The sequence below is a fragment of the Typopeltis vanoorti genome, chromosome 4, assembly GCF_054136105.1.
Source record: "Typopeltis vanoorti isolate ZY-2024b chromosome 4, IOZ_Tvanoo_1.0, whole genome shotgun sequence".
NCBI lineage: Eukaryota > Metazoa > Arthropoda > Arachnida > Uropygi > Thelyphonidae > Typopeltis > Typopeltis vanoorti.
This window is the reverse complement of record NC_143552.1, coordinates 46,090,878-46,118,422: the sequence shown is the minus strand read 5'-3', so window position 1 is coordinate 46,118,422 and position 27,545 is coordinate 46,090,878. Positions and strand designations below refer to the sequence as shown.

Sequence of the window (27,545 nt, the reverse complement as noted above, 5' to 3'; positions counted from 1 at the left end):
TGAGCATTATTTTCAAAGCCATGGGGTCCATTTTAATAAGATATAGGCCATCCTTTCGCTGCAATGACTGTAGCAATCCTACGGGGCATAATTTCCACAAGTGTACAAATGCGATCAATGGGAATTTTGGACCATTCTTCCTGTAGACATTTAATGAGGTCCAGGATTGTTGTGGGACGGACGTCCGCTCACCTTACCCAATGCTTCAGTTCATCCCACGGATGTTCAATACTTTGAGATCAGGGCTCTGTGGAGGACAGTCAAGTGTGGTAACGTTCATGCCCACAAACCACGATTATTTTCAAACAGCCATGGCACGATGCACCTTGCCCATGGGGATGTCCGTTGACTTCTTTCCAAGCAGTGTATACTAATAACTTTATTAAAGAAAAATGTATAAATAAAATATATATCAACATTTCGACTGACTGAAAAACAAAACATTTGCTTGAGATTGCATTCAACACTCTCCGATTTAGACTTGTTCTGTGATACAGCCTAGCATCATCAGAACCAGAATGAAACTACTGGAAGCGATGGTTTTCGAATATGGTGGACGGACACTCTCTAACAAAATCACGTTGCTAATGTAGCAATGCAACCTGTCAGCGAAACATGTAGGTGTTCCCGATAGCATACATACGTCCATAACGTGCATGTTAAAGGTAGTTGACGGGGGGGGGGGGGGAGAGAAGCCTTCAATGAATAGGAAAAATACACTGGAGTCTAAAAGCTAAGGACGAATTACATTTTTACCTGTATATAGAAAATTTTTCATGACTACGGCAAAATGTGGACATAAATTTATTGCCAGCATACAAAGAAATTATATTACACAAAAAATGTTAAAAATTTTGTACAAATTAAACTGAAATATGTTTTTGGTAAAGGTTACAAATTTCCTAAAGACTATATAGTGCTTACAAATGTCTCTGCATAGAAAACTATGCAGAGAGACATTTCGGTATGGAATATGTCCACCCTAAACTGTGAGGCAACTCCCACAACGTCGTACCATGCTTAGCACCAAATGATTCAGGAGTTCTTGAGGCAAACTGGCCCACTTCTCCTTCAGAGCAAGTATAAGCCTTGTTTGTTTTCTGGAAGGGAATTTCGAGCAGAAATGCGTCTCTCTATTGCGTCCCAAACGTGTTCTGTGGGATTGAGATCTGGGGAGCATGCTAGCCAATCGATTCGATTAATATAGCGCAATTGGAAGAACGACGGTGCGTTGCGCACTTCGATTGGAATGGGCCCAAGTGCGATTCTCATCGCGACGGGAGGAATCGTTATATGGATTTTTTCAATCGAAGGTGAGTTAGCTGATCTCATACGGAGGTAGCAGGGTTTTTTCTCCTGGAAACTCGGGTTTTTCATCCCGCATACAGACAAATCGGCCCTTCAGAACACACGCAATTTACAGATAAAAAATACTACTTGTGGTGGTGAGGTGGGCGGTAGATGGCGTTGATGGAGATGATTGGTAGTAGCGGGTCGGTGTAGTGGTAGAGATGGAGAGTTGTACAATGGGTGTCCTCCCAAGATGTCTTAGGACTCCTTGGAGGTGTTACGAATAATAATACTAATAATAATATCCTCAGTCTCCAGAAGTATCTCCACTGCTCGTGTACGATGTGTGGCATTGTTATCCATAAAAAATGAATCCTTTGCCTACAGCACCACCAATCAATCGAACATGACGTTGAAGAACTTCGTTGCAATATCATTCGCCAGTCATGGTTCCTTTTTCCAGCACTTGTAGCTCGGTGCGTCCATTAAGCATAATACCTCCCCACACCATGATACCAGCACCGCTGTATTTATCTCCCTTTCAAGAACATTCTAGTTATCCCTTTCAATAACATACCACTTTCACGTCAGATTAAGTGTTGTTTCGAATGGGAAGAAGAAGACTAAAATGACTCTCATCTGTAGAGTACATTAGGCCATTGGTGAGTTGTCCAATTTTTATGGATAGAACATCACTGAACAATTGCTCTACGATGAGTTGTAGATAAAGGGCCGCAGATTACAGGCCTTCGGGCGTATAGGCCGACTTGTCTCAGACGTCTTGCCACAATTTGTCAAGATATCCGCGTACCTGTGCTTGAATGGAGCCGACTTGCAAGTTGACCTGCCATAGTGCGTCGATTACATTTTGCTAAAATGTAATCGACCTAAACCTAAAATCTGTCTTCATGCTGTGTGGTAAAGCGAGGGCAATGTCTTAGCAAACGTCTGGAACACATTTCATCGGTTTGAAAAGCTGCCCAGAGTCTGGATAAAACGCTATGTGAGATTCCAAGCTCTATGGCAATATTAGTAATTCTGCGCCCATCAAGCTTTAAAATAATTCTTCCCTGCGTGAAATCATCTAGATAATGCCATTGAGACATTACAAGACATCAAGAATGCAACTTTATTCTTTCATGAAAACAACTTCCTTCAAACACGATTGCTTAGCGCAGCCTTTTATCCTGTTGAGTGCTACCAAGTGATCTTTTTGCGCGATTCGAAAATTTCAATGTATATCTGCTTTCTACTCGAAATCGTCAGTTATACAAATTGCCACAAGTTGATTCGCCTGAATCTTCAGAATTAGTGTTCTTCCTTAGATTTTGGATACCAGTGTATTAATTTTTATTAACCTGATTTATTTTTTGAATAATTATATTACCTTATTATCTGTAATATTAGGATTGAGCTTGCAGGATAATTTAAATAGTCATTGTATTTTGCAGTATGGGCAAAATACAATCTACATCTGGATTACTGTGTTTCGGTCTGGTCGCCTGGATTCCTTAGAGACCAGAAAGTGGTAGAAGATTCAGAGGAGAGTGCTGACCAGGTTGGTGATTGGTCCGAGGAATGCTCCCTATATTGAAAGATTCAGAGTTTATGGGTTACAGAAGTTGGCTAATAGGCGGAGAAGAGGTGATCTAGGGTTTTATTTTTATTATTATTACATGATATCTCCAAGGAGTCCAAAGACTCATCGAGGGAGGTAACCTACTCTACAGCTCTCCATCTCCACCATTTAATCCACCAACTTCATGGAGCCGCAATTACCATCATCATCATCTACTTCCCGTCATCACCACCACCACCACTAGTTTTTTTTTTTTTTTTGTCTGTAAATTGCGTGTTTTCTTAAAGCCGATTTTTTTTTTTTTTTTTTGTATGGAATTTATGGAATTGATGTGGGGTAAACATTTCATTAGTTGGCTAGTGATGGAAGAACAAGAGGTCATCCCTGGAAATGAGTAAGAGTGTAGTTAACAAGGGTGTGAAGACTAGTTTTTTTGGGTGGAGAGTAGTGAACAAGTGGAATGCGTTGCCGGACTCAGTTGTAAGTGCTTCGTCTGTCAATGAATTCAAGGAGAGGTATGATAGATATTGTGTGGATAGTTTGGGTCACCCACGATGAATCTTCGGACTCCATGGAGGTGTCGGTATAATAATAATAATTATTATTTTTTGATCACTGATACCTTATTTAATTATTTATTTCGTTATCTGTATGTTGTGAAACAATTGTAATATGATGGATAATAATAATAACAACATGGAATATGTGTTTGTATATATACAACAGCTCAGCAACTTAACGTTTTTGTGATCCGAGCACATTTTTGTGATCGTTTTTGTGATCCGAGCACATTTATTATTATTATTATTAATACATGATGCCTCCATGGAGCGTCAAGACTCATCGCGAGAGGCCCTCTATACTACACGATTTAATTATATACCTCACATTAAATAATAACTCTGTTAGACATTTCTTAAGTAGTAATGCAGTAGTGTGCAAATCGAAATTAATTTTGCGTGTTTCGAAAAAGATCAGAAAGTTGTTATAAACATTCTTGTATGTTATATTTATATTATAAACATTGTATTCACTCACTCAAGGAATGATGTTTAAATATTATTGATGAATGGTGAGTTCAATAAACTTTCATAATCACGCTAATAAAAACTACTGTTTAATTCAATAACATTCCTATTTTAATTATGCACACAGTTGGAGGTATTAAACAGAATCCCTGGGTTACATGCATAATTTTTCCCATCCCACACAAAAAAAAATTTATCTCCCCTTTTTCTTGACTTCTGATTTCTTTTGTTACTTATTATTATTATCCCAAGACCTCATGGAGTCAAAGACTCATCTGGGAGGTTCCTTTATCTCACACACACACACATCTCATCATACCGTGCCTTAAACACATTCAAACTCCTTGCAGACACCACACTCTCAGGCAAGGCATTCCAATCATTCACAACTCTGCATAAAAACACCTGCCTCTCACTCCCCTACTTGCACCCTCTTTATACAGTTTCCAGGGATGACCTCTGGTTCTCCCCTGATCTCCCACTATTCTCTGTAGAACTTCTCCACCATTGATCTTATAACAACCCCTTACCAACTTGTAGGTCTCTATCATATCTCCTGCTTTCCTCCTCTCCACCAGACTCTGCAAATTACATCTTCTCAATCTGTCCTCATACTCAACATTCCAGAGGTCAGAAACTACCTTAGTCAGTCGCCTTTGGACCCTTTCCAACATCTCTTCATCCTTCTGAAAACCCGGTGACCCAATCTGGGCACAATAGTTCATGTGTGGCGTAATCAAAGCCTTGTACAACGGAACAAGAATCTCCCTACTTCTACACATCAGTGTCCTCTGCATCATTCCCAGAAGCCTTTGTGTTGTCTTCACAATTTTGGCGATGTGTCCCCTAAATTTTAGATCCTTATCCACTATCACCCCCAGATCTCTTATTTCCTCTACCTTCAACAATATATTCTCACCAAGCATAAATTCTGCATTCCACCTTTGTTTTCCAAAATTTAAACCTTACATTGTGTAACATTGAACTCACATCCCCATTTCCGTGCCCAATCACTCAATTTATTCAAGTCTTCTTGTAAGGCCACAACATCTTCACTACTCTTTATGGTTCATCCCAATGTTTGCAGATGATGCAAAGAACTGAATATCTCCATCCAAATCTTCGCCAATATCATTAATATACAAGTTAAACAGTAATGGCCTTAAAACAGACCCCTGAGGCACTCCACTAGTTCCTTCAAAATTTAAAAAAAAAAAAAAATGAAAATAGAAAATTTGTATTTCATGAAATAACTTTAATATGAATGCAGTCATTTTTATTTTAATATAATCACAATTACATAATTACGGTATTGACCATTTCTGTATTTTTGTACGAAATGTTTGTATATTAATGTAAGGTTACCCTTGTAAATATGCTATTTCAAGCATATTTACAAGTTCAAAGAGATACATATGCTTGTATCTCTTTGAACCAACCCTGGTTAAATTCTCAACAACTAAGTGTGATTAATTAACATTGAGTTCTTGTGAATGCAGTTAATTATACTTTTTTAAAAATTTTTTTTTTATTTTCATTCATTTTCAGATAAACTTGCTATATCAGTTAATAACTATGTATGTTTATACCTGAAAATGAGTATTTATAATCCACACTTGTAAGCGCACACTGCAAAAGGGTACTAGCACACCTTACTCTTAGCACAAAGGATCATATAAGATGAGCTTTAATAACAGGAATTTTACAGGATATTGTAACCAGGTCTTATATCAATGCAGACTACCAAGTAAGAAGAACATGTGACGAATTGTGAACGTAACTTTTCCAGGTCAAGTGTTTAAAATAGATAATATGCAAGGCCATAGTTATGCATAGGTGCACAAGGCTTTAGCTGGAGATTCCAAAAATTTAGGGACATTTTAAAGGCTCAAAACAATGAGTTGGGGCTGTGGAGCATCTCGGGACCTGCCTGGCTCCAGAAAGGTGATGTTCTCTTAACTTGCTATGCCATTTTATAATTTGTGTAGATAAAAATCAGCATCTGCAAATTGATCTCTCTCATAAATATATATATATCTGATGTGCGTGTGTGTGTGTGCATGCATGCACACGCACACACACACACACACACACACACACACACACACAACACACACACACACACACACACACACACACACACACACACACACACACACACACAGATTATTGCTAACCGAATTAGCCTTTTTAGCATAAGGTGGCCAGTTGAATTTGGAATTATGGCAAAATATGTGTATGAGGCCAGTATATTACTGTCTGTAAAATACATGTATTTTTCTGGCCTTTCACAGGATGAGAAACATCGTATTGTGGAAGGAAAAACCATATGACTTCTGTATGGGACCAATTTTCTTCTCTTCTTCCTAGACAGGATTGTAGATGTAGGTGGATCAACACAGTAAAAAAATGCCTTAGAAGATATAAGATTTGATAATATCGGGATATTGACAGATAACAGGCTACTTTGGAGGAAAATTGTTGATAGGAAGTTAGTCATGATATAACTTTTTCATGTAGTAGTAGTATCAAAATATCCTGTGATAGTAGACATATACCCTCAGTAGGTATACATCAGGATTTTTAAGATGATGATGATGGAGGGATTATTTCTGAAAGCTGTAACTGTATTTTAGGATAATGATGTAAATAAGCTAATAGATAAGGTGGGACTTGACTTACTTTAAGTGCTTGATTTTTTGGAGATATTAATATAATAATAATAACAAAATTACATATTTTTGTTTCATCACTTGAGGATGGTAATCTTTATTTGATGGATACTTGAGTGATTATGCTCAAAAACAGACACACTGAAATTTGATTATTTATTAATTTAATTGCTATATCATTTATATAATATGCAGCAGCTACCTGTAGTGGTTTATTAAAATAAGTCATGATATATATACTGTATCTTAAAGGATGATGAGTTTGGCTACAAACTCTTAAATAAATCAGTGTTGTCCTCTGCTAAATAAACTGGATCTTCCTTTCTCTAACAGCCTCATACAGAGGTTGAAGGATTTTCCCATCTAGAAATTCTAAATTTATTCTGCAAAGCAGACAAACTAGCCTAAAAATACATACAATAACAGATATAATATACTGGCCTCATAGCCAGTATATTATATCTGTTATTGTATGTATTTTTAGGCTAGTTTGTCTTTGGCTGTAATCCCAAATAACCCTTTCTCCAATATTAATATGTAAATCAGGAGTCTAATTATTATTGTGCAAAAGTACACATCTTCCTACCGAAGTCTTTAAAGACCTTATTAAAGAAAACTTCCTCTGAAAGAGCACTCTTTTACACTTTGTATACAAAAGGAAAACTCCCTCTTAATTTAGCATTTGTATAAAATCCAGTGTAAGAAAGCCAAGTTTGTATATCATTGCTATTAGAACACAGACAGAATCCTCAAGGGTACAAGTTCTTGATGGTTTCATAAAACCATTAACAGTAAAAATAATAACTTTTCCCACCAAAGGTATTGAATCCCAGTAAAAGAAACAACAATTTCCAATAAAATTCTTCCTAAACACAAAGTGCAAAAAAATGTTACACTATATTAATTATTTTCAAATTGTTTAGTGCCTCTTTAAATTTGTTTAGAGTATTTGCCCTTAAGCCCTTCTAAGTCATACCCGTCCCGAGGATAAGGTGACTAGCCCTATGCCTCCCAATATATTCTATGGCTGTAGCTGCATGTGTGTTCAGGGCTGGTTTGCTTGCTTACAGGAGGAGGAAAAACCCCAGATAAATGGGAGAAAAACCCTGGTGTCCATTCCCAGGACCAGCTAACTTGTCTATGTCTGAGAAAGATCCTTAAGCTCCTCATGTCGGACAGGAATCGAACCAGGACACTCCTTTCCTAGGTATATGGTTGTGAGGTGCATAGCCACTAGGTTAACCGTTTGCAGTTTCTGTCCAGCTTTACAGACTTCAACTAAATCTCCCCTTATTCATATTTCTATGGTTTGTTTCATGCAGTTAGCCAATCATTCCAGATATCAGTTTAGTCTGTATCTTCTTTACTTCGACCAGGAAATCTTTATCCTTTCTAAGATAGGAACTCTAAAGTTGAAATTAATGAGGCCTACCATGGTTATGCATAAGGGAATAATACAGCTTTGTCTACTAATTTCAAATTAATTATTATTATTATTGTTGTTGTTATTGTTCTGGGCAACTCCAAGGAGTCGACAGACTCATCGAGGGAGGCCCTAACATCATATCAAGAACAACTATTCGACATTCACACAGTATCTATCATACCTTGCCTTGAACTCATTCACGGTCGTAGCACCCACAACAGACTCTGGACGCTTATTCCACTCATTCACTACTCTCCAAGTAAAAAACCTAGCTCTAACACCCTTGTCAACCACGCTCTTGCCCAGCTTCCATTCATGGCTCCTAGTCCTCCCACCACCAGTCATATTTTCAAAAATATCTTCTGGGTCAATCTTATAGAAACCCTTCAGTAATTTGAATGTCTCAATCATATCACCCCTCCTTCGCCTATCGACCAATTTCTGCAACCCACAAATCTTCAACCTATTCTCCATGGTTGTAATGAAAGAATCCATTGCAGAACTAGAAGTTTACTACTTATTTCTCAGTCCTTTTCATCTTTCATTGTTTTTTTAATTTAACCAAATAGTAGATTACGCTTGGATTTTTGTAACCAATAGCTTTTAATCTAGTTCTGAGCTCTACAAACTTTCTGACTTTTTGTTAATCTGGTACTGATGCTTGGATGTTGATTATCAAAGTCCAAATATCAGTTACTGTATTATGGCATGGTCTGTCACCCACCCTGGAAGAACTGTAATGCAGATTGTAGATATAGTTTGCGTTCTTCTAGTTGGATGTTAGCAGTTCGTCCAGTTTGACCAAAATATTAAGTTTGCTGAAACAGGGGATACTGCAAACCTTTGGATGGAGGGGGATCTTTTCGTGAACAAATAAGGGTAGCTAATTTTTGATATGGCCCAAAGGAGGTGTTATGCCTTTTAAGAATGTGTACAGTTTATTTCCAAGGGCCCCAGATGTAGAGGATAGCAATGGATTTTTTGTGTTCTGCATTTGGGGGAAAGGAGTTTGGGGGATGGATGGAGGACTGTGTTGATTTAAGCCATTGGCTAAAAAACTCCTGAATTCAGTGTAAAGGTTGGTGTGATCTGAGCAGATGGTTCTAGTTTTATTTGCCATGGTTTTGATAATGCCATACTACTGATGAGTGTACCTTCTAGTGTGGGCAGCTTTTCTGTAGACCAGAAAGGATTCATTGGATAACCAGGTGTGACTAGAGTGTCAAGGAAGGGTAAATAGTTATTGTTTTCCTTTTCAATGTTGAAATGGATTCTCAGGTGTTTGTTGTTGGAGTGTGCTAAAAACATTTCTAACATATCCCTACTATGCAGCCAAATGGAGAACATATTTTCATTGTAGCACCAAATTTAAGTATAGATTTATTATTATTATTATCATCATCATCTGACCTCCATGGAGTCAGAGAATCATTGTGGGAGGGACACACACAAACAATGCTGATCCAACCATGCCTCAAACTGATTCAATGTGTCTACATTCACAACACACTCAGGCAATTTCTACTCTCCATGCAAAGAGCCTTCTCCTAACTGCTCTGCTCACATCCTCCTTATACAGTTTCCAGTGATGGCCTCTTGTTCTACCCTCCCCCTTCCATTCTATGAAAAATCTCTTCCATGTCAATCTGATAACAACCCCTGACTAGCTTATATGTCTCTATCATTTAATTTCATTTGATTTTTGCTTTGATTGTATCCCTTATAATGTGGGATATTAACTTTCATATCTCTACTTGTGTGCTTTTAATATAATCAAATCATCCCTTGTGCTATTTTCCTGTCTTTATGATGTTTCCTGAAATTCAGCTTTCTGTTTATTATCACTACTGTATCCCTAGCTTCATAAATTTTCTTGTACTGGTTCTATCGGTACAATTCACAGCTTTTAATCTTTTCTGTCCAAAGCATACAACTTTCCATTTTGACATAAGGAGTATTCGAAACAAGCGAGCTGAGTTTGTTGCATTGACTAGTCAGTATGCCCAAAGATAATTGGAATAAGTGAAACTTGGTTGTCTAAGGAGGATGTGATGTTGGGAATAGAAACAGAAGGATATATAATTTTCCATAAGGAAAGAAATGTAAAAAAGAGGAGGAGGGAGTGCTGTTAATGATTGCAGAGGAATTGTCTGCAAAGTGTGAAAGTTGATAGTGCATGCACAGATTTTGAATCTGTGCGGTGTGAAGTTGAAATAAACAGGATAGTATATCTGATTTCATTAGGAATGGAATACAGGATTGGGTTGATGGGCATAGCGTTCATTATGATGGTCAGCATGGATTTGTAAAGGATAGGCCCTGTTTTATCAATTTACTTGCATTTTATGATAAGCTAACAAGTGCGTTAGATAAGGGAGAATCATACACAGTGATATTCTTGTAGTTTGCAAAAACATTTGATAGATTACCACATGATAAGTTGGTGTACAAGTTGCAGAGGATGGGAATAGATAGTATATTGGTTAGATGGATCAGAGATTGGCTTTCTGAATGATACCAGTAGGTTGTGTATGATGAAAGCCACTGGTTTCATCATACACTATGAGGATAACCCACTGGTTACCCTCCTCTCAAAAAAAGGAGGGTAACCAGTGGCATGTCCCAGGGTTCTGTTCTTGGGCCCTTGCTATTTAACTTGTTTATAAACAATATATCATGTGGACTGACTGGGGATCTTCAGTTGTTTGCTGATAACGATGCAAAGTTCATAAGAATTATAAGTATCGTAGTTGATGTTAATTCCCCTTCAGGAAGAATTGAATGGCCTTTTTACTTGGACAAAGGAGTGGGGTTGTAGTTTTAATATCAGTGAGTGCAACATGTTGCATTTTGGAGTGTAGAAATATAAGGCTGTGTACTATATATCAGTGGTGCCATACTGCAGGAAGTGGATGAGATTAGAGATTTGGAAGTGATAGTTGATAGTAGACTGAAGTTCAGAGGGCACATTGCTAGTGTTTCAAAGGCTACACATCGTAGTGCTGCTATGATAAGAAGTACTCTAAGATGTAGGGATAAGGAAGTGGTTGTACCACTGTATAAAGCACTGGACTCTTGTCCTCAAATCTGTCACCTGGTTTTCAGTGTGATGTGGAGACATTGGAGAGGGTCCAGAGGCATGTGACTTAGGTAGTATCAGGACTTCAGACTTCTGGCTGTGATGAGAGGTTGAAAAAAAAAAAAGTGCATTGCAGAGTTTGGTGGATAAGAGGAAAAAAGTTGATAGAGACATTTAAGTTAGTGAGAGGATTTTATTGGATTAATCCAGATGAGATTATAAAAAGAGTAGAAGGCAAGAAGGGAAAAACCAGAGATCATTCCTAGAAGTTATGTAGGAGTGTGGTGAAGAGGGATGTGTGGAGTAGATTTTTCACATGGAGAAATGTCAGTGAATAGAACACATTAGCAGAATATGTTGTTAATGTAAGGAGTGTTAAGGATTTTAAGATTCGATATAATAAATAGGTTATCAGTTGAATGAAACTCTCATGATGAGTCTGCCTCCTCCATGGAGGGTGTAATAATAATAATAATATTATATAATTAATTATACTAATATATATATAATTTTATATATTGTGTTCACATAATATATAAAATTATCAATAACAATCTACTCAATGCCAAAAATAAATAAGATAAACCAACAAGATATATAAGCTATGTGAATTCTACTCCTGGAATTGAATTCTTAAATAACTTTTGGAGCTGAAGATATTGTGGAGACTGGAATGCAATGAATAGCTCATATAGATTACCTTATCATATGAATAGGTTGGACATTGTTTCTCTTTCACTATTCCTTTTGTTGAAACCAGAGCACCTACAAAATTTAATTTCTCCTTCCATATAGCAAGAGAAATTTATATGCAAATAAAAAATACTATAATGGGCTTCACAATTTTTATCATTTATTTTCTGGAGTATCAGTAGATCCTTAATCTCTGTATGCATTTCTTATGTAGACAGAAATTTTGAAATTTAATTAAATTCTTGTAGATAAGCTTATACGTTGGTGATACATAACTGTTAATTTTAAGGAAAGAACAACGTATATTATTATATTTACTAAATAACTTTAATTAATACTTCCAGTATTTCAGTAATGTTGCATTACCATCTTCAGGGAACATAAAAATTAATGAAACGTGCACGCAGGCATTAACACTGAGCAAAAATGGCTGAAGAAAATAACTGAAGTCAGTCCTAGAGTCCTAAAGGGTGCCACCTAGTGGGCCAAATTGGGTATTAATCTTGGCTGTTTGGGCTGATGTTCTAAGAATGCAAGCCTCCCATATTTGGGGTAGTCTCATGCGTCCAAATTTATTGAGGTTTGGGGAGTTTTTTAAGGCTGAGACTGATTTCTAAGAATAATCTCTTATATTTAAATTTGTTGCGGTGTAGTAAGGAAGCTTTCTTCCAACGTATATTTTATGGCAGGTGTCCAAGGCATGGTTAGCAAGTCCTGAGTGACTATAACGGTGGAAACGGATATAATTCTTATGTTCAGATATCCTGATATTAGCAGTCCTGCCTGTCTGGCCATAGTACGACAGTTTACAACTACAAGGGACCTGATAAACTCCAGGTAGGTCTAGAGGAAGTGGCTGGTCCTTGGGAGAGCGGATAAGAGATGCCAATTTTTGATATGGTTTGTAACAAGTTGTCAAGTCATATTTTTTTAAGATTTGTGTTAACTTTTCAGAAGTATCACGAATATAAGGAATAGTGACAGATTTAGAGTAGTCCTTGTTGTGGAGGGGTTAACTGGTTTTAATATTTTTTGGATTTTTTTTGTGGTTGTATCCATTGACTACAAAGGTGTTAAGAATATGAATATGTTCAGTAGTAAGGGCATTGTTATCTGAACTAATTAATTTGCCCTGTTATATAGGGTTTTTATAATCCCATATTGTTGGGGGGGGGGGATGTTGTGAATGCTGGTGAATGTATCTACCTGTATGTGTAGGTTTTCTGTAAACTGAGAAAGCCAGGGATCCATTAGGCTGGCGTGTAATCAGAGTATCTAGGAAAGGGAGATTGTTATTGTTTTCTTTTTCTAAGGTAAACTGGATCCTGGGGTGTTGGTTGTTTAGGTGTGAAAGGAAGCTTTCGAGTGTGTCTAGGCCATGCGGCCAAATAGAGAACACATCATCTACTACATAGCGTAGCCAAACAATAGGTTTAAGTGGGGCCGAGTTTAAGGCTTTTTCTTCGAAGGCCTTCATAAAGAAGTTGGCCAGAGGTGGGGAGAGTGGAGAACCCATGGCAGTCCCCTCTATTTGTTTGTAGAATTTTCCTGGCCAAACGAAATAGCTTAAGTTCATGGTGAACTGAAATAGGGCTGAGATATCGGGAGGAAATTTGCCTTGGATGAGGTCCAAAGTATCTTTGAGTAGGACATTGGTGAATAAGGAGGAGACATCAAAACTGACCATTATGTCAGTGTGTTGGAGTGAGAGGTTTTCTATACTGGCTTTAAAGTGGGCTGAATTTTTAATGTGTGAAGGTGTGTTGCCAGTATATTGTGTGAGCGCTTTGGCTAAATGTTTGGCTAGTTTGTATGTGGAGGAATCGATGCCGTCCACAATGGGATGTAACGGCACATTCTGTTTATGGATTTTTGGAAGTCCATATATTCTGGGGGGTCTAGAGTTAAAAGGTTTTAGTTTATTAGTAATTTCCACAGGCCAAGAAGTAACCTTCTTAAGGAGCCTATGGAGTGTTCTGATTTGGGAGCGTAGGATCATATTCTATAGGGAGATAAGTAGACCTATCTAATAGCAAGGAGGAAAGCTTACCTGTGTAGTTGGTTTTGTTTAGAACTACAGTGGCATTTCCCTTATCCCCTTTAGTAATTATTATTTTTCTGTTATTTTTTAATTGCTGTAGAGCTTTGAATTCTTCTTTAGAAAGGTTGCATTTTGGAGGTTAACTAAATTCATTGGTCAACTTTGACCATTTGTGGAAACAATCAGAAACCTATTCCATACATATATTAAATTCATATTAGAAAAAGAAAAGAATGATTACCTTCCCTTTTTGTGAATACCTTAGTCATTTAACAACCTAGTGAAACAACTATATAGGAAACAGGTTCACACCCAAAGATATATTCATAAAGCATCCCATCATGCTATCAAGAAAATTAAAAATTATCAAGATTTGAGCACACAAAACGAAATCACTCCAATATGATTTTGCTTCACAAGAGTTGTGAACGCATTTACAAGCAATTGTTATAATTCTAAAAATGTTCAGTAGATGATCGTTAGTAAATTACCCCTTCCAGATTTGTTACTTTTTATGTGACCATCTGAGGAAATAGTTAAGTTCTAATTTTTACTTCTCTCAATGTACAGATCTGTTCTAAATATAGTTTTCTCTACAAAAGATAAATTATCTTGTTTCTTGTAGCCTATAAGATACCATCTTCTTGGAACTTGTCTTATTTAGGACAAATTGAAAATTGACTGAAATCCAGTGTGCTCAGAAGAATGTAAGGGCTATACTCATTTTTTTTTCTCTCCTTTCAAACAGTAAATTTCACTTGGTAAACCATATCAGCAGCCAGACAAAAAATTGTAATGGAAGAATGTAGAAGCAAATTCTTTAACAGCCCAAAGTAGAACAGAAAGGGCTGTATGCTGATTTCTAACTTCTGAGAGACTATTACTTAATTTCTTCAGTTAATCTTGTCCTACTTAAATGTTATTGTTAGCACTGATATCATAATATTGTGCTCACAATAATTAATAATTTTTTTATGTGTAACAACATGAAGATACCACCTGAGATGAAGGCTTAAATTAATTTATATTTAACCTATAAACAGGAATGTGCTCATTTTTCCCCCCTTTTAATTTTGCATACCATGTTTCTTACCTGATTAACTTCAGTTCACTGCACAGTACAATACTTTTTGTAATCTTAAAATCAACTCAAGTTTTTGACAAAAGAAAAGTAGAAAATGATAACTTATTTCTTTACATGTAGCTGCTTTTTTTTTTTTTTTTTTTTTTTTTAATTTTTGATATAGAGATTTTGATAATGTTGACTATTGGTGTGAGGTAGAGGTGGGCAAGACAGGATATTTAGTGGGGTGTTGCTGGTACAAGCCAAGGAGAACAGAGGTGGGGGAGCAGGAGATGTTTAGGCAGTTGAGCTTGGCAAGTGCAAGAAGAATGATTGTTATGGGAGATTTTAACTACAGCAGTATATGCTGGGAAGAGGAAAATGCACATAGTAATAAGGAAATGGAATTTCTAGAATTCTTGAGGGACAAATGTCTTAGTCAACTTGTAATAGAGGGAACAAGAGGTTCAAGAGTTTTGGATTTGGTCATAGCATCAGATGGTCCTGACATCTCTCCCCCCAGTTGGAGAGAGAGAGTGACCATGTGGTTTTGACATGGAAGATGAATAAACATGCAGGAGTATCGAACAAAGGGGAACGCGTGGAATTATAAGGAAGGCGATTATAATAGTCTTAGATATCAACTTGGGGAAGTTCCATGAAGGGTGGAATTGGAAGGCCAGGATATCATTAGTGCTTGGGAAATGGTGAAGGAATATTTGTTAGCAGCAACAGTAAGCTGTATTCCACAAGTGAAGAAGCAGACACAATTTGGTGTAAAGTGGATGACAAACAATATCAAACAGGAATTGCAGGTGAAAAAGAGATTATGGAAGAGATATAAGGAGAGGGGTGGAGAGCAGATGCATCAAGAATATAAGACTTAGGCCAGGAGAGTGACTAGTATGGTGAGGAAGGCAAAACTGGAATATGAGAAGAGATTGGAACTAAGATCCAAAGAAAATCCTAAGAAATTTTTTAGCTAGTAGGAGAAGAAATGATTGTGGAAGAATGACATTGTGTGATAAAAATGGGAATAGAGTGACTGATGCAGAGGACATAGTGGAGTTGTTCTTTATGGAGTATTTCATCCTGGAGAAGAAGGTTTTAATACTAGAGGGGTAGGGCAGGTTCGAGGTTTAGAGGTGTAAGAGTAGTGTGTGTGTGTTCCAAATATTGAGTACTCTGGATGTCAGTAAAGCAGTGGGACTGGATGGTTTTTCACCACGGGTTTTGAGAGAATGTGCTAAAGATGACAGCTCCTTTGACTTGACTTTTCAATGAAAGTCTGGCCACTATCTTCTATCCAACCCAAGGAATGGATAGAAGGTAGTGGCACTGCATAAGGGAGGCAGTAGACTGGAAGTGCCTAATTATAGGCCAGTTTGTGTATCATCAGTAGTTGTTAAGGTCTTGGAGAAATTAGAGAGGGACTATATACAGCTGTGGGCAGATGAGGGTAGGATGTTATATGTGAGAATCAACATGGATTTGTTAAGGGGTGCTCTTGCTTAAGTAATACGATTGCCTTTTATAATAGGCATTTGACAGGGTGCTACATGATAAGCTGATATTTAAGTTACAGCACATGGGTTTTAGATGTCAGGTTAGTCAACTGGATTCAGGATTCGCTGTCTGATAAGTATCAGAGAGTTGTGTATGGTGGGGCAATATCAAGGAAGCTGAAGGTTGCAAGTGAGGTTTTACAGGGCTCAGTACCAGGACCTGTATTGTTTAACCTTTATATCAGTGACATTGTCAATGGATTGTAAGGGGATATTCAGTTGTTTGCAGATGATGATGTCAAGCTGGGAAGGGTTATTAGTAACAGTACAGATGTGGCAGCCCTGCAAGAGGATTTGAATAAACTAGAGAGATGGACAAATGAATGGGGGGTATCGGTTTAATGCAGCAAAATGTAAAGTGTTGAAGTTTGGGATACATCGATGGGAGGCTACATACTTGATTGGAGGAGCTGTACTGGAGGAAGTACAGGAGACGAGATCTGTTGGTGATGATCGATAGAAAACTGAAATTCAAGGGCATATTTCAAAGGTGGTGAAGGTAACCCAGAGGATTGCTGAATACTGAGAAGGACGCTGACCTGCAGAGATAAAAGAGTTATCATTCCGTTGTATAAGACCCTGATCAGACCAAACTTTGACTATTGTTTTCAAATTTGGTCCCCAGGATTTGAAGGGGATAAATTAACTGTGGAAAGGGTGCAGAGGCAGATAACAAAGATTGTTTCAGGACTGTACAAAGTTAATTATGAGGATCAGCTGAGAGAATGTGGACTACAGAGTTTGGTGGATAGAAGAAGGAGAGGTGATATGATTGAGACTTTTAAACTGTTGAGAGGCAGTTACAGGGTGGACACTGGGGAGTTCTTTCACTTGGTGGAGCAGTGGCAAAGAGCGATGACAAGGAGCCATCCCTGGAAAGTACGAAAGGAAGCTGTGAGCAAGACGGTGAGGAGTGGTTTCTTGTATGGAGGGTGGTAGAACCGTGGAATGCATTGCCTGATAGAGTGGTGAGAGCAAGAACGGTCAGTGAGTTCAAGGAGTGATATGATAGACTTTATGTTTCCTAGGAAGGACCTCCCATGATGAGTCTCTTGGCTCCATGGAGGCCTGAATAATAATAATAATAATCCTAGCATTTTATTGTACTGTGATGGATCAACTTGATGTGCAAATGATGTTTAACTCCATAATAAAATAATTGGAGAGTAAGTTTAATCATACGTGAGCATTTATAGTTTAACTTGTTCTACATTTATTGCTATACATTGTTCCACCTGTGACTCTGTTATGAAGAAAATCTAATAATCTCTTTCAGACTGCTGTTAGACGTGCGAGTAGTTAACAGGCTTTCACTGATAGTAATCATAACAAAAAGCCTCATGCATTGATCACAAAGGTAACAGCTATAATTCAATTTCCTATTATTTCTGGTTTGCTATAACAGTATAATATAAATGTGACATTGTCTGTATGATATATTCACAGTTTATGAAAAGAAAAATTTATAAGTTTAAGAATTGAATATTATCAGTAAAAATTTGAAATAACCATTATTACATTCAGTATAAGGAATGGGTGGTTTACAATTGTGAAAGCTTATGTTAGTAATAAAATATGATGAGATACTAATCCGATAGTTCACAAAACTTAGATAAAGTTTACATTTTCTGCTTTGGAAGCATTTTAAATATATACATTTAAAAAATAATAATAATAATAACATATTAATAGGTTTATAGTTTCATAAATTATTTTATGGTTTAATGTATGAAATCAAAATATTTCACTAGAAATAATTTCATATTTATTTCAAAAGATAATTTGAATAAGTCCTTGGAAAATGTCTCAAGAACTGAATACACCTAACAAAATTAGGCATTTATGCAGTTTTTTATGCCTCTGTAAGCATTGTTTTATAAAGCTATATGAACAAATTTAAAATGTTGTAACCCATAAAATACAAACTTATAGTTCAGAAGGCAAGTACCAGTGTTCTTTATTCTTTACAAGGAAAAAGAGTAAAAGTTAAGTAAAGAACAAGCAAATTTTGCATGTCACCAAACATCTACCTGATATGAATGAAAATGTGGGGATGATTCATCTTACGCATATTGCAGCATAATTACATTTGTTGTACAGAGAAGTGGGTCAGGCCAAACAGGTATCTATTACAGAACTATATGACCCAAGTGTATATTCAAATTAATTGCTACACTATTTAATTAAAAAAATAAAAAAATTCACTGCATTTACATCCATTTAAAAGCAAAAACACAAAATGTTTTGTAATTTACTGTTAAATATATATTCATTGCAGTGCCAGTATTTACTCTCTAGTGATGAACTCTCCCAGTTGATCACTAGGTAAATACTGGCAGTGAATTTAAAATGAAAATCAACAATAATAACAAAAAAAATGTATTAAGCAGAAGATTAATATGCAGAACTAATAAATAATCTAATCTGTACTTCGTACAGAATGAATGATAACTCATTAATTATATTTTTGGAAATTGGGAGCAAAAACAACTTTTAGAATTGTTACTCATTTATTGTGTGGACTAATATGAGCAACAGAAAATTGAAGGAAATATCAGAATATGCTCATCATCATCATCATCTGTTCATTGGGTATCCACAGATGCTGTATGGTCACCCTGATGCTCAGTGATGTGCCACATCACTGATCCTTGCCATGTAGTCCTGTTGTATGCTTTTTTTTGGAGGCTTCAGCTCTCGGAAGATCAGTCACTCCACACACACCACCATCCAACTCATTGACGGTCTACCCTTTCCTCTTTTTCCAGGAACTTTACCTTCTATTACTGTTCTGAGAAGTCCTCCTTCCATTCTTTCAATGTGGCCAAAATATTTAACTTTCTTCTGTCAGTATCCCGAAGAAGCCTTAAAGTTCTACTGATCTTTTCTAACACCCATTTATCTTTCAGTATATGATATCCTCAACAGCCTTCTATAACACCACGTCTCAAAAGCAGCTATCCTTTTCTTATCTGACTTCTTTAGGGTTCCAAGTTTCACATCCATAAGTTGCTGTTGGAAAACAGCAGCATCCAAAATCCTCAACTTTGTTCCCATGGAGATAGATCCATCCTTCCAAAATTTAGACAGGTCTCTGACTGTTGTTTTAGCCATTCCTAATCTTCTTTTGATAACTTTTGAACAACAATTCTTCACATTAATAATGGATCCCAGGTACTCAAACTTGCTGATTTCCTCAATTCTCAAAGGAAATACAAACAAGAAAGCTCTTGTTTCTCAAGAGCTTCCCTGTTTGTATTTCCTTTGAGAACCATAATCTTTGTCTTGATAGGATTGAGTTGAAGTCCTCAGAATATCTAAGTACATTTATCTAGGTTAAAAAAAAAAAAAACATATACATGTACAAAGTGCACATGTTTTTTGAACCGACATTTTTGAAAGCAGTTGCATACACTGTCTCCTTCATCCAGCCAGTTTCAATTTGATGTTCCATAAGCATTGTAGTGGTGGCAAATTGGATGGCTTCCGTGACTTATACTGCTTAAACAAAAGCTCCAATTAAATTTGGAGGCTTTGAACCAGGAGGTGGTAGAGTAGATTTAGAGATGGGTGACTAAGCTGTGTCAGGTCTGTGGAATGTGCCTTATGCGCACAGGTTGAACGTTTGTGGGTTACAAAGTTTAGAAGTTTAGCTAAAGTTTAGGCAGAAAAGAGGGGAACATGATAGAAACTTTTAAGATATTAGAGGGATTTATAAAATTGATATAAAAAAAATTTTTCACTATATATGACAAATAGTTAAAGTGCTAGGCATCATCTGTGGAAGTTGTGTATGAGTGTAGTTAGCAAGGGTGTGCAGACCAGATTTTTTGCATGGAGAGTGGTGAATGAGTGGAATGGATTGCCAGAATAAATTGTGAGTGTCCTGACAGCAAATGAGTGTAAAGGAGAAGTATGATAGGATTTGTGTGTAGTTAGCTTGGGTCTCCCACAATACGTCTTCGGACTCCATGGAAATACCGTATAATAATAAATAACAGATAATTATATTTGGAATAAAGGTCTTCATCTCCCATTGCACTCAAAATCCCCTACCATTATCCAAGCCTTTATTCTCCAACAAGTATGCCGAGACAGTTTAAGAAAAAATTCAGTACATCACGAATATCTTGAGACCAAAATTGCAGCATTTCACTCAGCCTATATTGGTGAAAACATCAATCAATCAATCGAAATCTGATTTTGAAAGGGTGACAGGACAAAAGCTAATGCTTCTGTACAGATGATAGTTGGGTAGAGCTTCTATTCTTCCATGTTCCTGCTTCTCACATAGCCGGACGATATTACCATAACATCAGCCCAAAATAATGCAGCCTTCCCAATAATATTTTTCCTCTCTTCATGTATTGATAACCACAGCAAATTATCTCTTTCTTCGGTTCTGTCAAAAATCATGGAGTAGCCATAAGTGTCAACTTTTTCACACTCGGAGGCCCTGCCAACTATTTTGTTACCAACAATCTAGATTTTGTCATTCTGTATCCACAGCAAATCTTTTATCCATAACCACCCACATATGGACATCAGGTCTCTTGACAATTCCAGGCATTTGACTGCGTTTGGCATACAAGTTTACTCATTAATCTGCAATCTTATGGCGTATTCCTTCTACTCTTTGGAGTTGGGGTACTAGTTTCCTCTCTGGTTGTTTATTATGTATCATGTAGATGGCTTCTGAAGAGCCTCTGTAGCTCAGTTTGTATAAAAGAGCCCTTTAGTTGGAAAGACCTTGGGTTCAAATCCTATCTATAACATGATAAAATTTTATCAGGTCTTTTCAATCAAATGGTGAGTTAACCATTCAGATACAGAGGTAGAGAGTTTTTCTCCTGTAAAATTGGGTTTTTTCGTCTCTCAGAACAGGCAAACTGTCCCCATAAACATACAGGTCTACAGGCATAAATACTGATGACATAAATAAATAAATACGGTTGGGGTGCAGCATAGGAGCGATGTGCCAGCTGCATTAATTCATAGTGGGCCCCTAATCAGGAGTCTCTACACATCCTAAGGAATGGATGGATCAACGAAGGAAGATGGCTTCTGCAACTCAGCCAGTGCTAGGATATTCCAGACTTCTAGACTATCATCTACCATCTTCCTCCTGTACATAAATGACCCTCTCTTCATTGATCACAAATTATATCTGTAGTTTTGCTAATGGTTTCTCTTCCTTTGACAAATCATGATGCAAAATCATTCTTCTGTTAAAGATCTTCCATGACCAATGTTTTCATGAATTCTTATCATTCTTCAGTGGGACAAAGAAAAAACTCCACTGCTACCAAATTTTTATTGTCTTTCACTATGAAACTACCAGAATATGTCTCGACTCTTAACACAAGCTATTAATGGCATTAATGAGTAACTTAAACATGAAACATAGAATAAAACAATGTGCTTAAACAGAAAGTAGTACTCGGACTGACACATCATAGCAATTTCTGATCATTTATATACCTATGGATTTACTTTTCTAGAATGTTGATGTGTCAGAAACATCTAGGTACTTCGATACATAGTTTTCAATTTTACGACTATTTAAAATTGAAATAAAAATTATTTTAAAGAGTTCATTTGAATATATATAAAAAAGTTTAGTATTATGCAAAAGAATTTGTACTTGATCATGAAAAATAGTTATTTGTGTGCTTAGTACACTTAAATTACTAAATAGTGAACCTTTTCAGATCCATTAAACTACATAGATCCATATTACTTGTGCAGGCCAGACTATAATAGCTACCTGAGTTGGTAAGTCTGGTCAGTTTCCATGCATGTTTAGTAATGTCAAAAGCATTAGTAACCAAAGAGTTTATAACACTGGTATATGCATAGTGGCCAAAATTATTAGCATCAGTGAGATCTGATTTGCCAGAGGATGATATTCGTAGATATTTTAGAGGAATAAAATATGATGGGTGCAGTATATTTTAATATAGTGCATAGAGAAAATACATATGGTGTGTGTGTTTGGGGGGGGGGGGGAATATTGTTGATGTTAACAGAGAAATGCTGGCATAATATGTAAGATGAGGATTAAAAGCTTTATAGAAAATGCTGTGGGAGTGAGGCTGCTTGATATTAGATAGATATCACACCCATCCACCCATTTAAATCTGGTAGTATCCGATTTAAATGGGTGGATAGGTGTGAAACATCTAAATTGTATAAAGTGTTTTAAAGGCATACTGGAGAAGGGAAAACAGAATTTATTTTAGTATTATTTAGAGAATAATTACTTCAGATAGCATGTACTGAAAGAGAGAGACTTTGGACAAGTGTGCAGATTTCATCATCGTGTCTCAGGATGTTGGAGGAAGCAATCCCCCCCCCCCCCCCCAAATAATCCAATCAAGAATCAGAGCAACAGTAAAAAAAAATTTGCTTGCATTTAGTTTGTACCCAGAAGGTACAAGCTGAAGTCATTACTGGAACTTCTCTCACATCCAATTGCTTCTATTGCAGTATCATGTACAGACAAAGCTGATTAATTGGCATCTTTCCTCTCCAACTCTCCATACCAGAAATACCCATCATGTTGTCCATAGACTGATTATGCTTCAGGAGGATTAGTTGTTGGCAAAGGCAGAGATTTCAGTTTGTTTTTTAATTTTAATTTGGTGTCATCTGTTAGCAATTTTAATATCAATAATTTCATAAATAGTTAAAAATAATTCATAAAGTAAGCATTTATTACTTCATGTATATAGATACTTCATGCAATTATCCAGCCCTTGGGATAAAAAAAAAAGTTTTTTGAGTACAAATCATTTCTTATCATATCACAAGCAATTAACTTTGTTCCTTCTCTGATTCACCACAGAGACATCACAAAAATCTTAACTGGTTGGATACCAAATTCTAGCACTCCATCTGTGTTCAAAATCTCTGCTCTAGAATTAATCTTATGCTGATATGATTTGTTTATTATTATTTGGTTGGAATCTATTCTAGATTTTAAAACGTTACTTGCTATCCATTGTATCTCAAAAAAAAAATGCATACCATTGAAATATCCTCCTGCTCCTCTTGCTTTAGCCTTCTCAGAAATAATCTTAACTACCTAGAAGCCTAGTTACTCATTAAAAGATTTTATCCCAATGTGTATGTTTACTAAAATAGTGACTGCTATTACGTAACCTATTTTCTTCTTAGTAGCACCTAATGTTCCCAATCCCAATTTGATGTGTTTCCTAAGGAATATAGTCCAGAGCTTTTCAAGTCAAACATGAACAAGTTCCATATAGGTTTTCCAATAATAATAATAATAAAAACTATCCCTCTGCAGGCATTTTACCCAGCTGTGGATACTGCTTAGGGAAAGCTTGGAGAAACTCAGCCTACCACTTTAGACCTTTCCTAGGCATTTGAGGATCTAGTGTAGCTGCTTTCTTAGCAGGTCCCCATTCCATAATCTGTCTTCTGCCTTTAGCAATTGTGTGGTTATTTTCCTCTTCTGTGCTTTCATATAACGAAGGATACTTCCTACCTTCAGACTGCCTTAGTGATCTTAGTGATGTAGTATCTTTAGACTCTGGTCTTTTGCATATTTATTCTTCCTGCTAGACATTAAATCTAGTTCATGTTATCTTTATGATAGTACAAATTATTTTTCCTCGTGTAACAAACCTTGTAGTTCTTAAAACATCCAGAGTTTCAAGAACATCTACAGTTCATACCTTGAATGCCATTTTTTGTACCACTGTTCACTGTGATTAGGGAGCCTCAATATCATCAGTTTGTATCAGTGATGCCCTTTGGTTGGAAAGACATTGGTTTGAATCATGTTGAATTTCATCCTACAAAACAATCAGACTGGCCAGAATATATGCAATTTGTAGTCACCATAGCCTTAATTGCTTTAGATATAATGCTAAAACAATCCTAACCCCCCAGTGGAATAAACTGTGTAGTGCCAACAACTTCAGTGCAACTTACAGTCCTATCTTGCTCCTTCATTAAAAAAAATTTTTTTTTAAATAATAATAAAAAAAAAAACCTTATCATCTTGATTTATCTATGATAATACTTTAATCTTATATTCAGAAAATGCATATACCTATTTCAGATTACATGCCAAATTGGCTTTTCTTTCTTCATCTGTTTTTTGGGACAACTAAATTTTATCTTCCTCAAGAAGTATGGACAGTGTATAGTATGAGTCTGTACCTGATTAAATGTATAGCTTTGTTTATATATAAGTCCTAAAAGTTATCTCCTCACCCATTAAAATCAGATTTTGGAAGCCCACATGTAAAAAAACATGTTGGGAATGTTATGCTAGCCAGTTTACTTCATCTCATGTTGATGGATGAGAGATTGGAAGATGTAATTACTAGCAAAAGCATCCCAGTAAAATTTAATCAAATTCACCATTATTCTCTTTTGCTTTTTGTAATTGGTTTTGTTAGTGCTCATTGCTATGTATATATTTTGTTCATATGTACCGTTACCTGAAAAATGTGGGTCTGTTGAAGAGTTCTCAGTGATAGTTATTGTTAGTGCATCCCTTGACAGCATGCCTGTATAGTATAATATAAGTGACAGTACCATTTAGTTGGGAAGAAAATCCAGTTTAGAACATAAGAAACCTTTTATAATGGTTTTTCAAATAAAGGTAAGTTTAGCTAATCCCATACAGAGGAGTAACATTATTTTTTCTGAAAAATCAAGTTGTTCCTCTTACAAACCACTTCTTATAGTGTAGTCACAATGATGTACACCATTGCCTTCATTTGGAGAGACTCAGATTTGAATTTCATCTAGGACATAAGGAACCTTTTATGAGAGGTTTTCAAAATGAAGAGAGTTAGCCTGTCTCGTACAGAAGTGGCAAGGTAGGTTTCAGCTAAATACAGTAGGTATAACTACATTCAATTTCCATGCTTGATAAGTCACGTACTTATATTTTCACACAACTTTTGTGTATTTAAAATGGTTAAAAGCTCTATAAGCCATGTTTATAATCAGCCTCTTCCAGCTGCCTTAATAATTATGGAGGAATTGCCTAAGGTTATGTTATGATTTGATGGAAATGGTTATTGTCCTTTATGTAAGAACATCCGTAACCAACAAGAAAACAACTTATGTTACAATGTAGTTTTAGTGGATGCTACCGCGTAATTTTCAGTTAAATGTATGTTTTTTTTGCAAGATTGCCTTATCAACATCTGAAGCTAGACGTATCCAAGATTTAGAACTTTAGTAAATAAGCTAGAATTATGGCTAAACATTCAAATGTTGAAAACAGATAATTAAAAAGTATCAAAATTAATAGCAATCTTAGAATCAGGGCTGGTCTTCTCTATAAAGGGGCCCGGGTACAAAAAACCTTTTGGGGCCCCTAAAATATTTTTCAAAGGTAAAAATTAAAGGATTCGAAATAAACGTATTGTAAAACCTCTTACCTGCAAATAATTTTGGCACAGGGAAACAAAACAACAACAACAAAAAAAAAATACTACATTCGAAATATAATACGTTTCCGCAAATGTGTACCGACTGTGCCCACTCGATCGTTGGGCCCGGGTGAATTGCACCCCCGAGATGGCCGGCCCTGCTTAGGATCTCCAAATGTAGTTAACCATAAATTATACACTTATCATATACTTATGGACTACCATTTATTTATTTATATTACGTTTGCTCTACTTCGTTTCAAACAGTTTAATCCCCCCCCTAAAATATTATTTTAAGGGGGGGGGGATTTGATAAATTCATAATTCATGTATATATTAGGAATTATTTTGTGAACTTTCTTTTCAGCCGAGGTATCCCTACTATGTTAATTGGGGTTCTGCTGATTAACAGGATTAGCTGGTTCTCCGCTCACACTAATTTCATCTCTAGTCCATTCCCTTTTACAGCTATAATTAATTATTCATTGTTCACAGAAGATCTAGAATTACTCCAAATTTGTCTTCGAAATGAATAGATATCCCAGTGCACGTTTGGAAAAGTAAATTCTGTCTCTCGCCACTCCTCCTCTTTTTAACGAAACACGGATCTTTTTGTGGGCAAACATATAGAGATTAAAGATGTGATTTATTTTGTTGATATTTACATTCTATAGTTTGTTTATATTATTCGAATAGATCAATACCAGTTTCGCAGCTATTCTGAACTACGTTGACAATAGTCAGAAATCAGCATAACTGCTAAAAATCTTTTTGTAACAAGCATTTGAGTTCTCCTTCAACCGATAACATTGATTTCTTTTTCTTTTCTTTTCTTTTTTTTTTTTAAGCGCAATATTCCAAACTGATTTAAGGGTAACATATATACACTAGGGTATGCTTACGGAAAAGTTCATCTACACATATTTTGATTGTAAAACACATACTAAAAAAAGTTCGCTTTGTTGTTTTTTTTAATATATATTTTTTAATTGATGTATTATAGTATAGCATTAAATTATATTTAATACTGTGATACAACGTTAGAACTGAATGATGGGCCACAAATATATTTTGTTTGTATTAAGTATTGTAATATTAATGTAAGTTTTTGACATCGTTTTGTAGCCGGCTTCTCATACTGACGGACATAACAAAATGTGGCTTCGTGCTGACTGCGGCCAACTCGTTCATCGTTGTAGATTACAGCGCCCTAGCAACGGGCGGCCAACGCCGCACCCGGTGTGTATGTTTACAAAAATAGTGACTGATACTACTTACCCATTTTCTTTTTAGTAGCACCTAATGTTCCCAAATGATAAGCAGTGGAAAAAAGTTTAAACTGTACACTAACACATACGCAGGAACAACTGACACAAATCCAGTTAAAATCACAAAATCGTTAGTAAATCGTATTCACTTTTCGACGGGTGGTCCCTCCTAAGAAGCCACTTTCCCAAACACTCGACAGCAGCCGCTGCTAGCATCGCATAGCGCGGACGAGTCCATTTTTCGTAGACAGTGGTAGTCAATGTTTTACTGTAACGGACATATACAGGGAGTGAAGAAAAAAAAAAGCAACTTATTGCTTTTTTAATTAGCGCTGCACTGTAGTATACTTCTGACATTGCAACCATAAGCCCTCCCTTCGTTTATTTATTTATTTATTTTTTTTTGATTTGGTATTTTA

General features: G+C 36.3%; 1 protein-coding gene across 1 annotated transcript in view; it reads right to left on the bottom strand.

The window, feature by feature from the left end:
• LOC150107279 (actin-binding LIM protein 2-like) overlaps nucleotides 1-27,306 on the bottom strand; it is a 508,439-nt gene extending 481,133 nt beyond the window's left edge. The window contains exon 1 of the mRNA XM_090391129.1: nucleotides 27,137-27,306. Coding sequence (XP_090247255.1) covers nucleotides 27,137-27,140 — 4 coding nt within the window. The 5' untranslated portion in view covers nucleotides 27,141-27,306. The remainder of the gene's footprint in view (nucleotides 1-27,136) is intronic.
• Nucleotides 27,307-27,545: the final 239 nt, after the last annotated feature.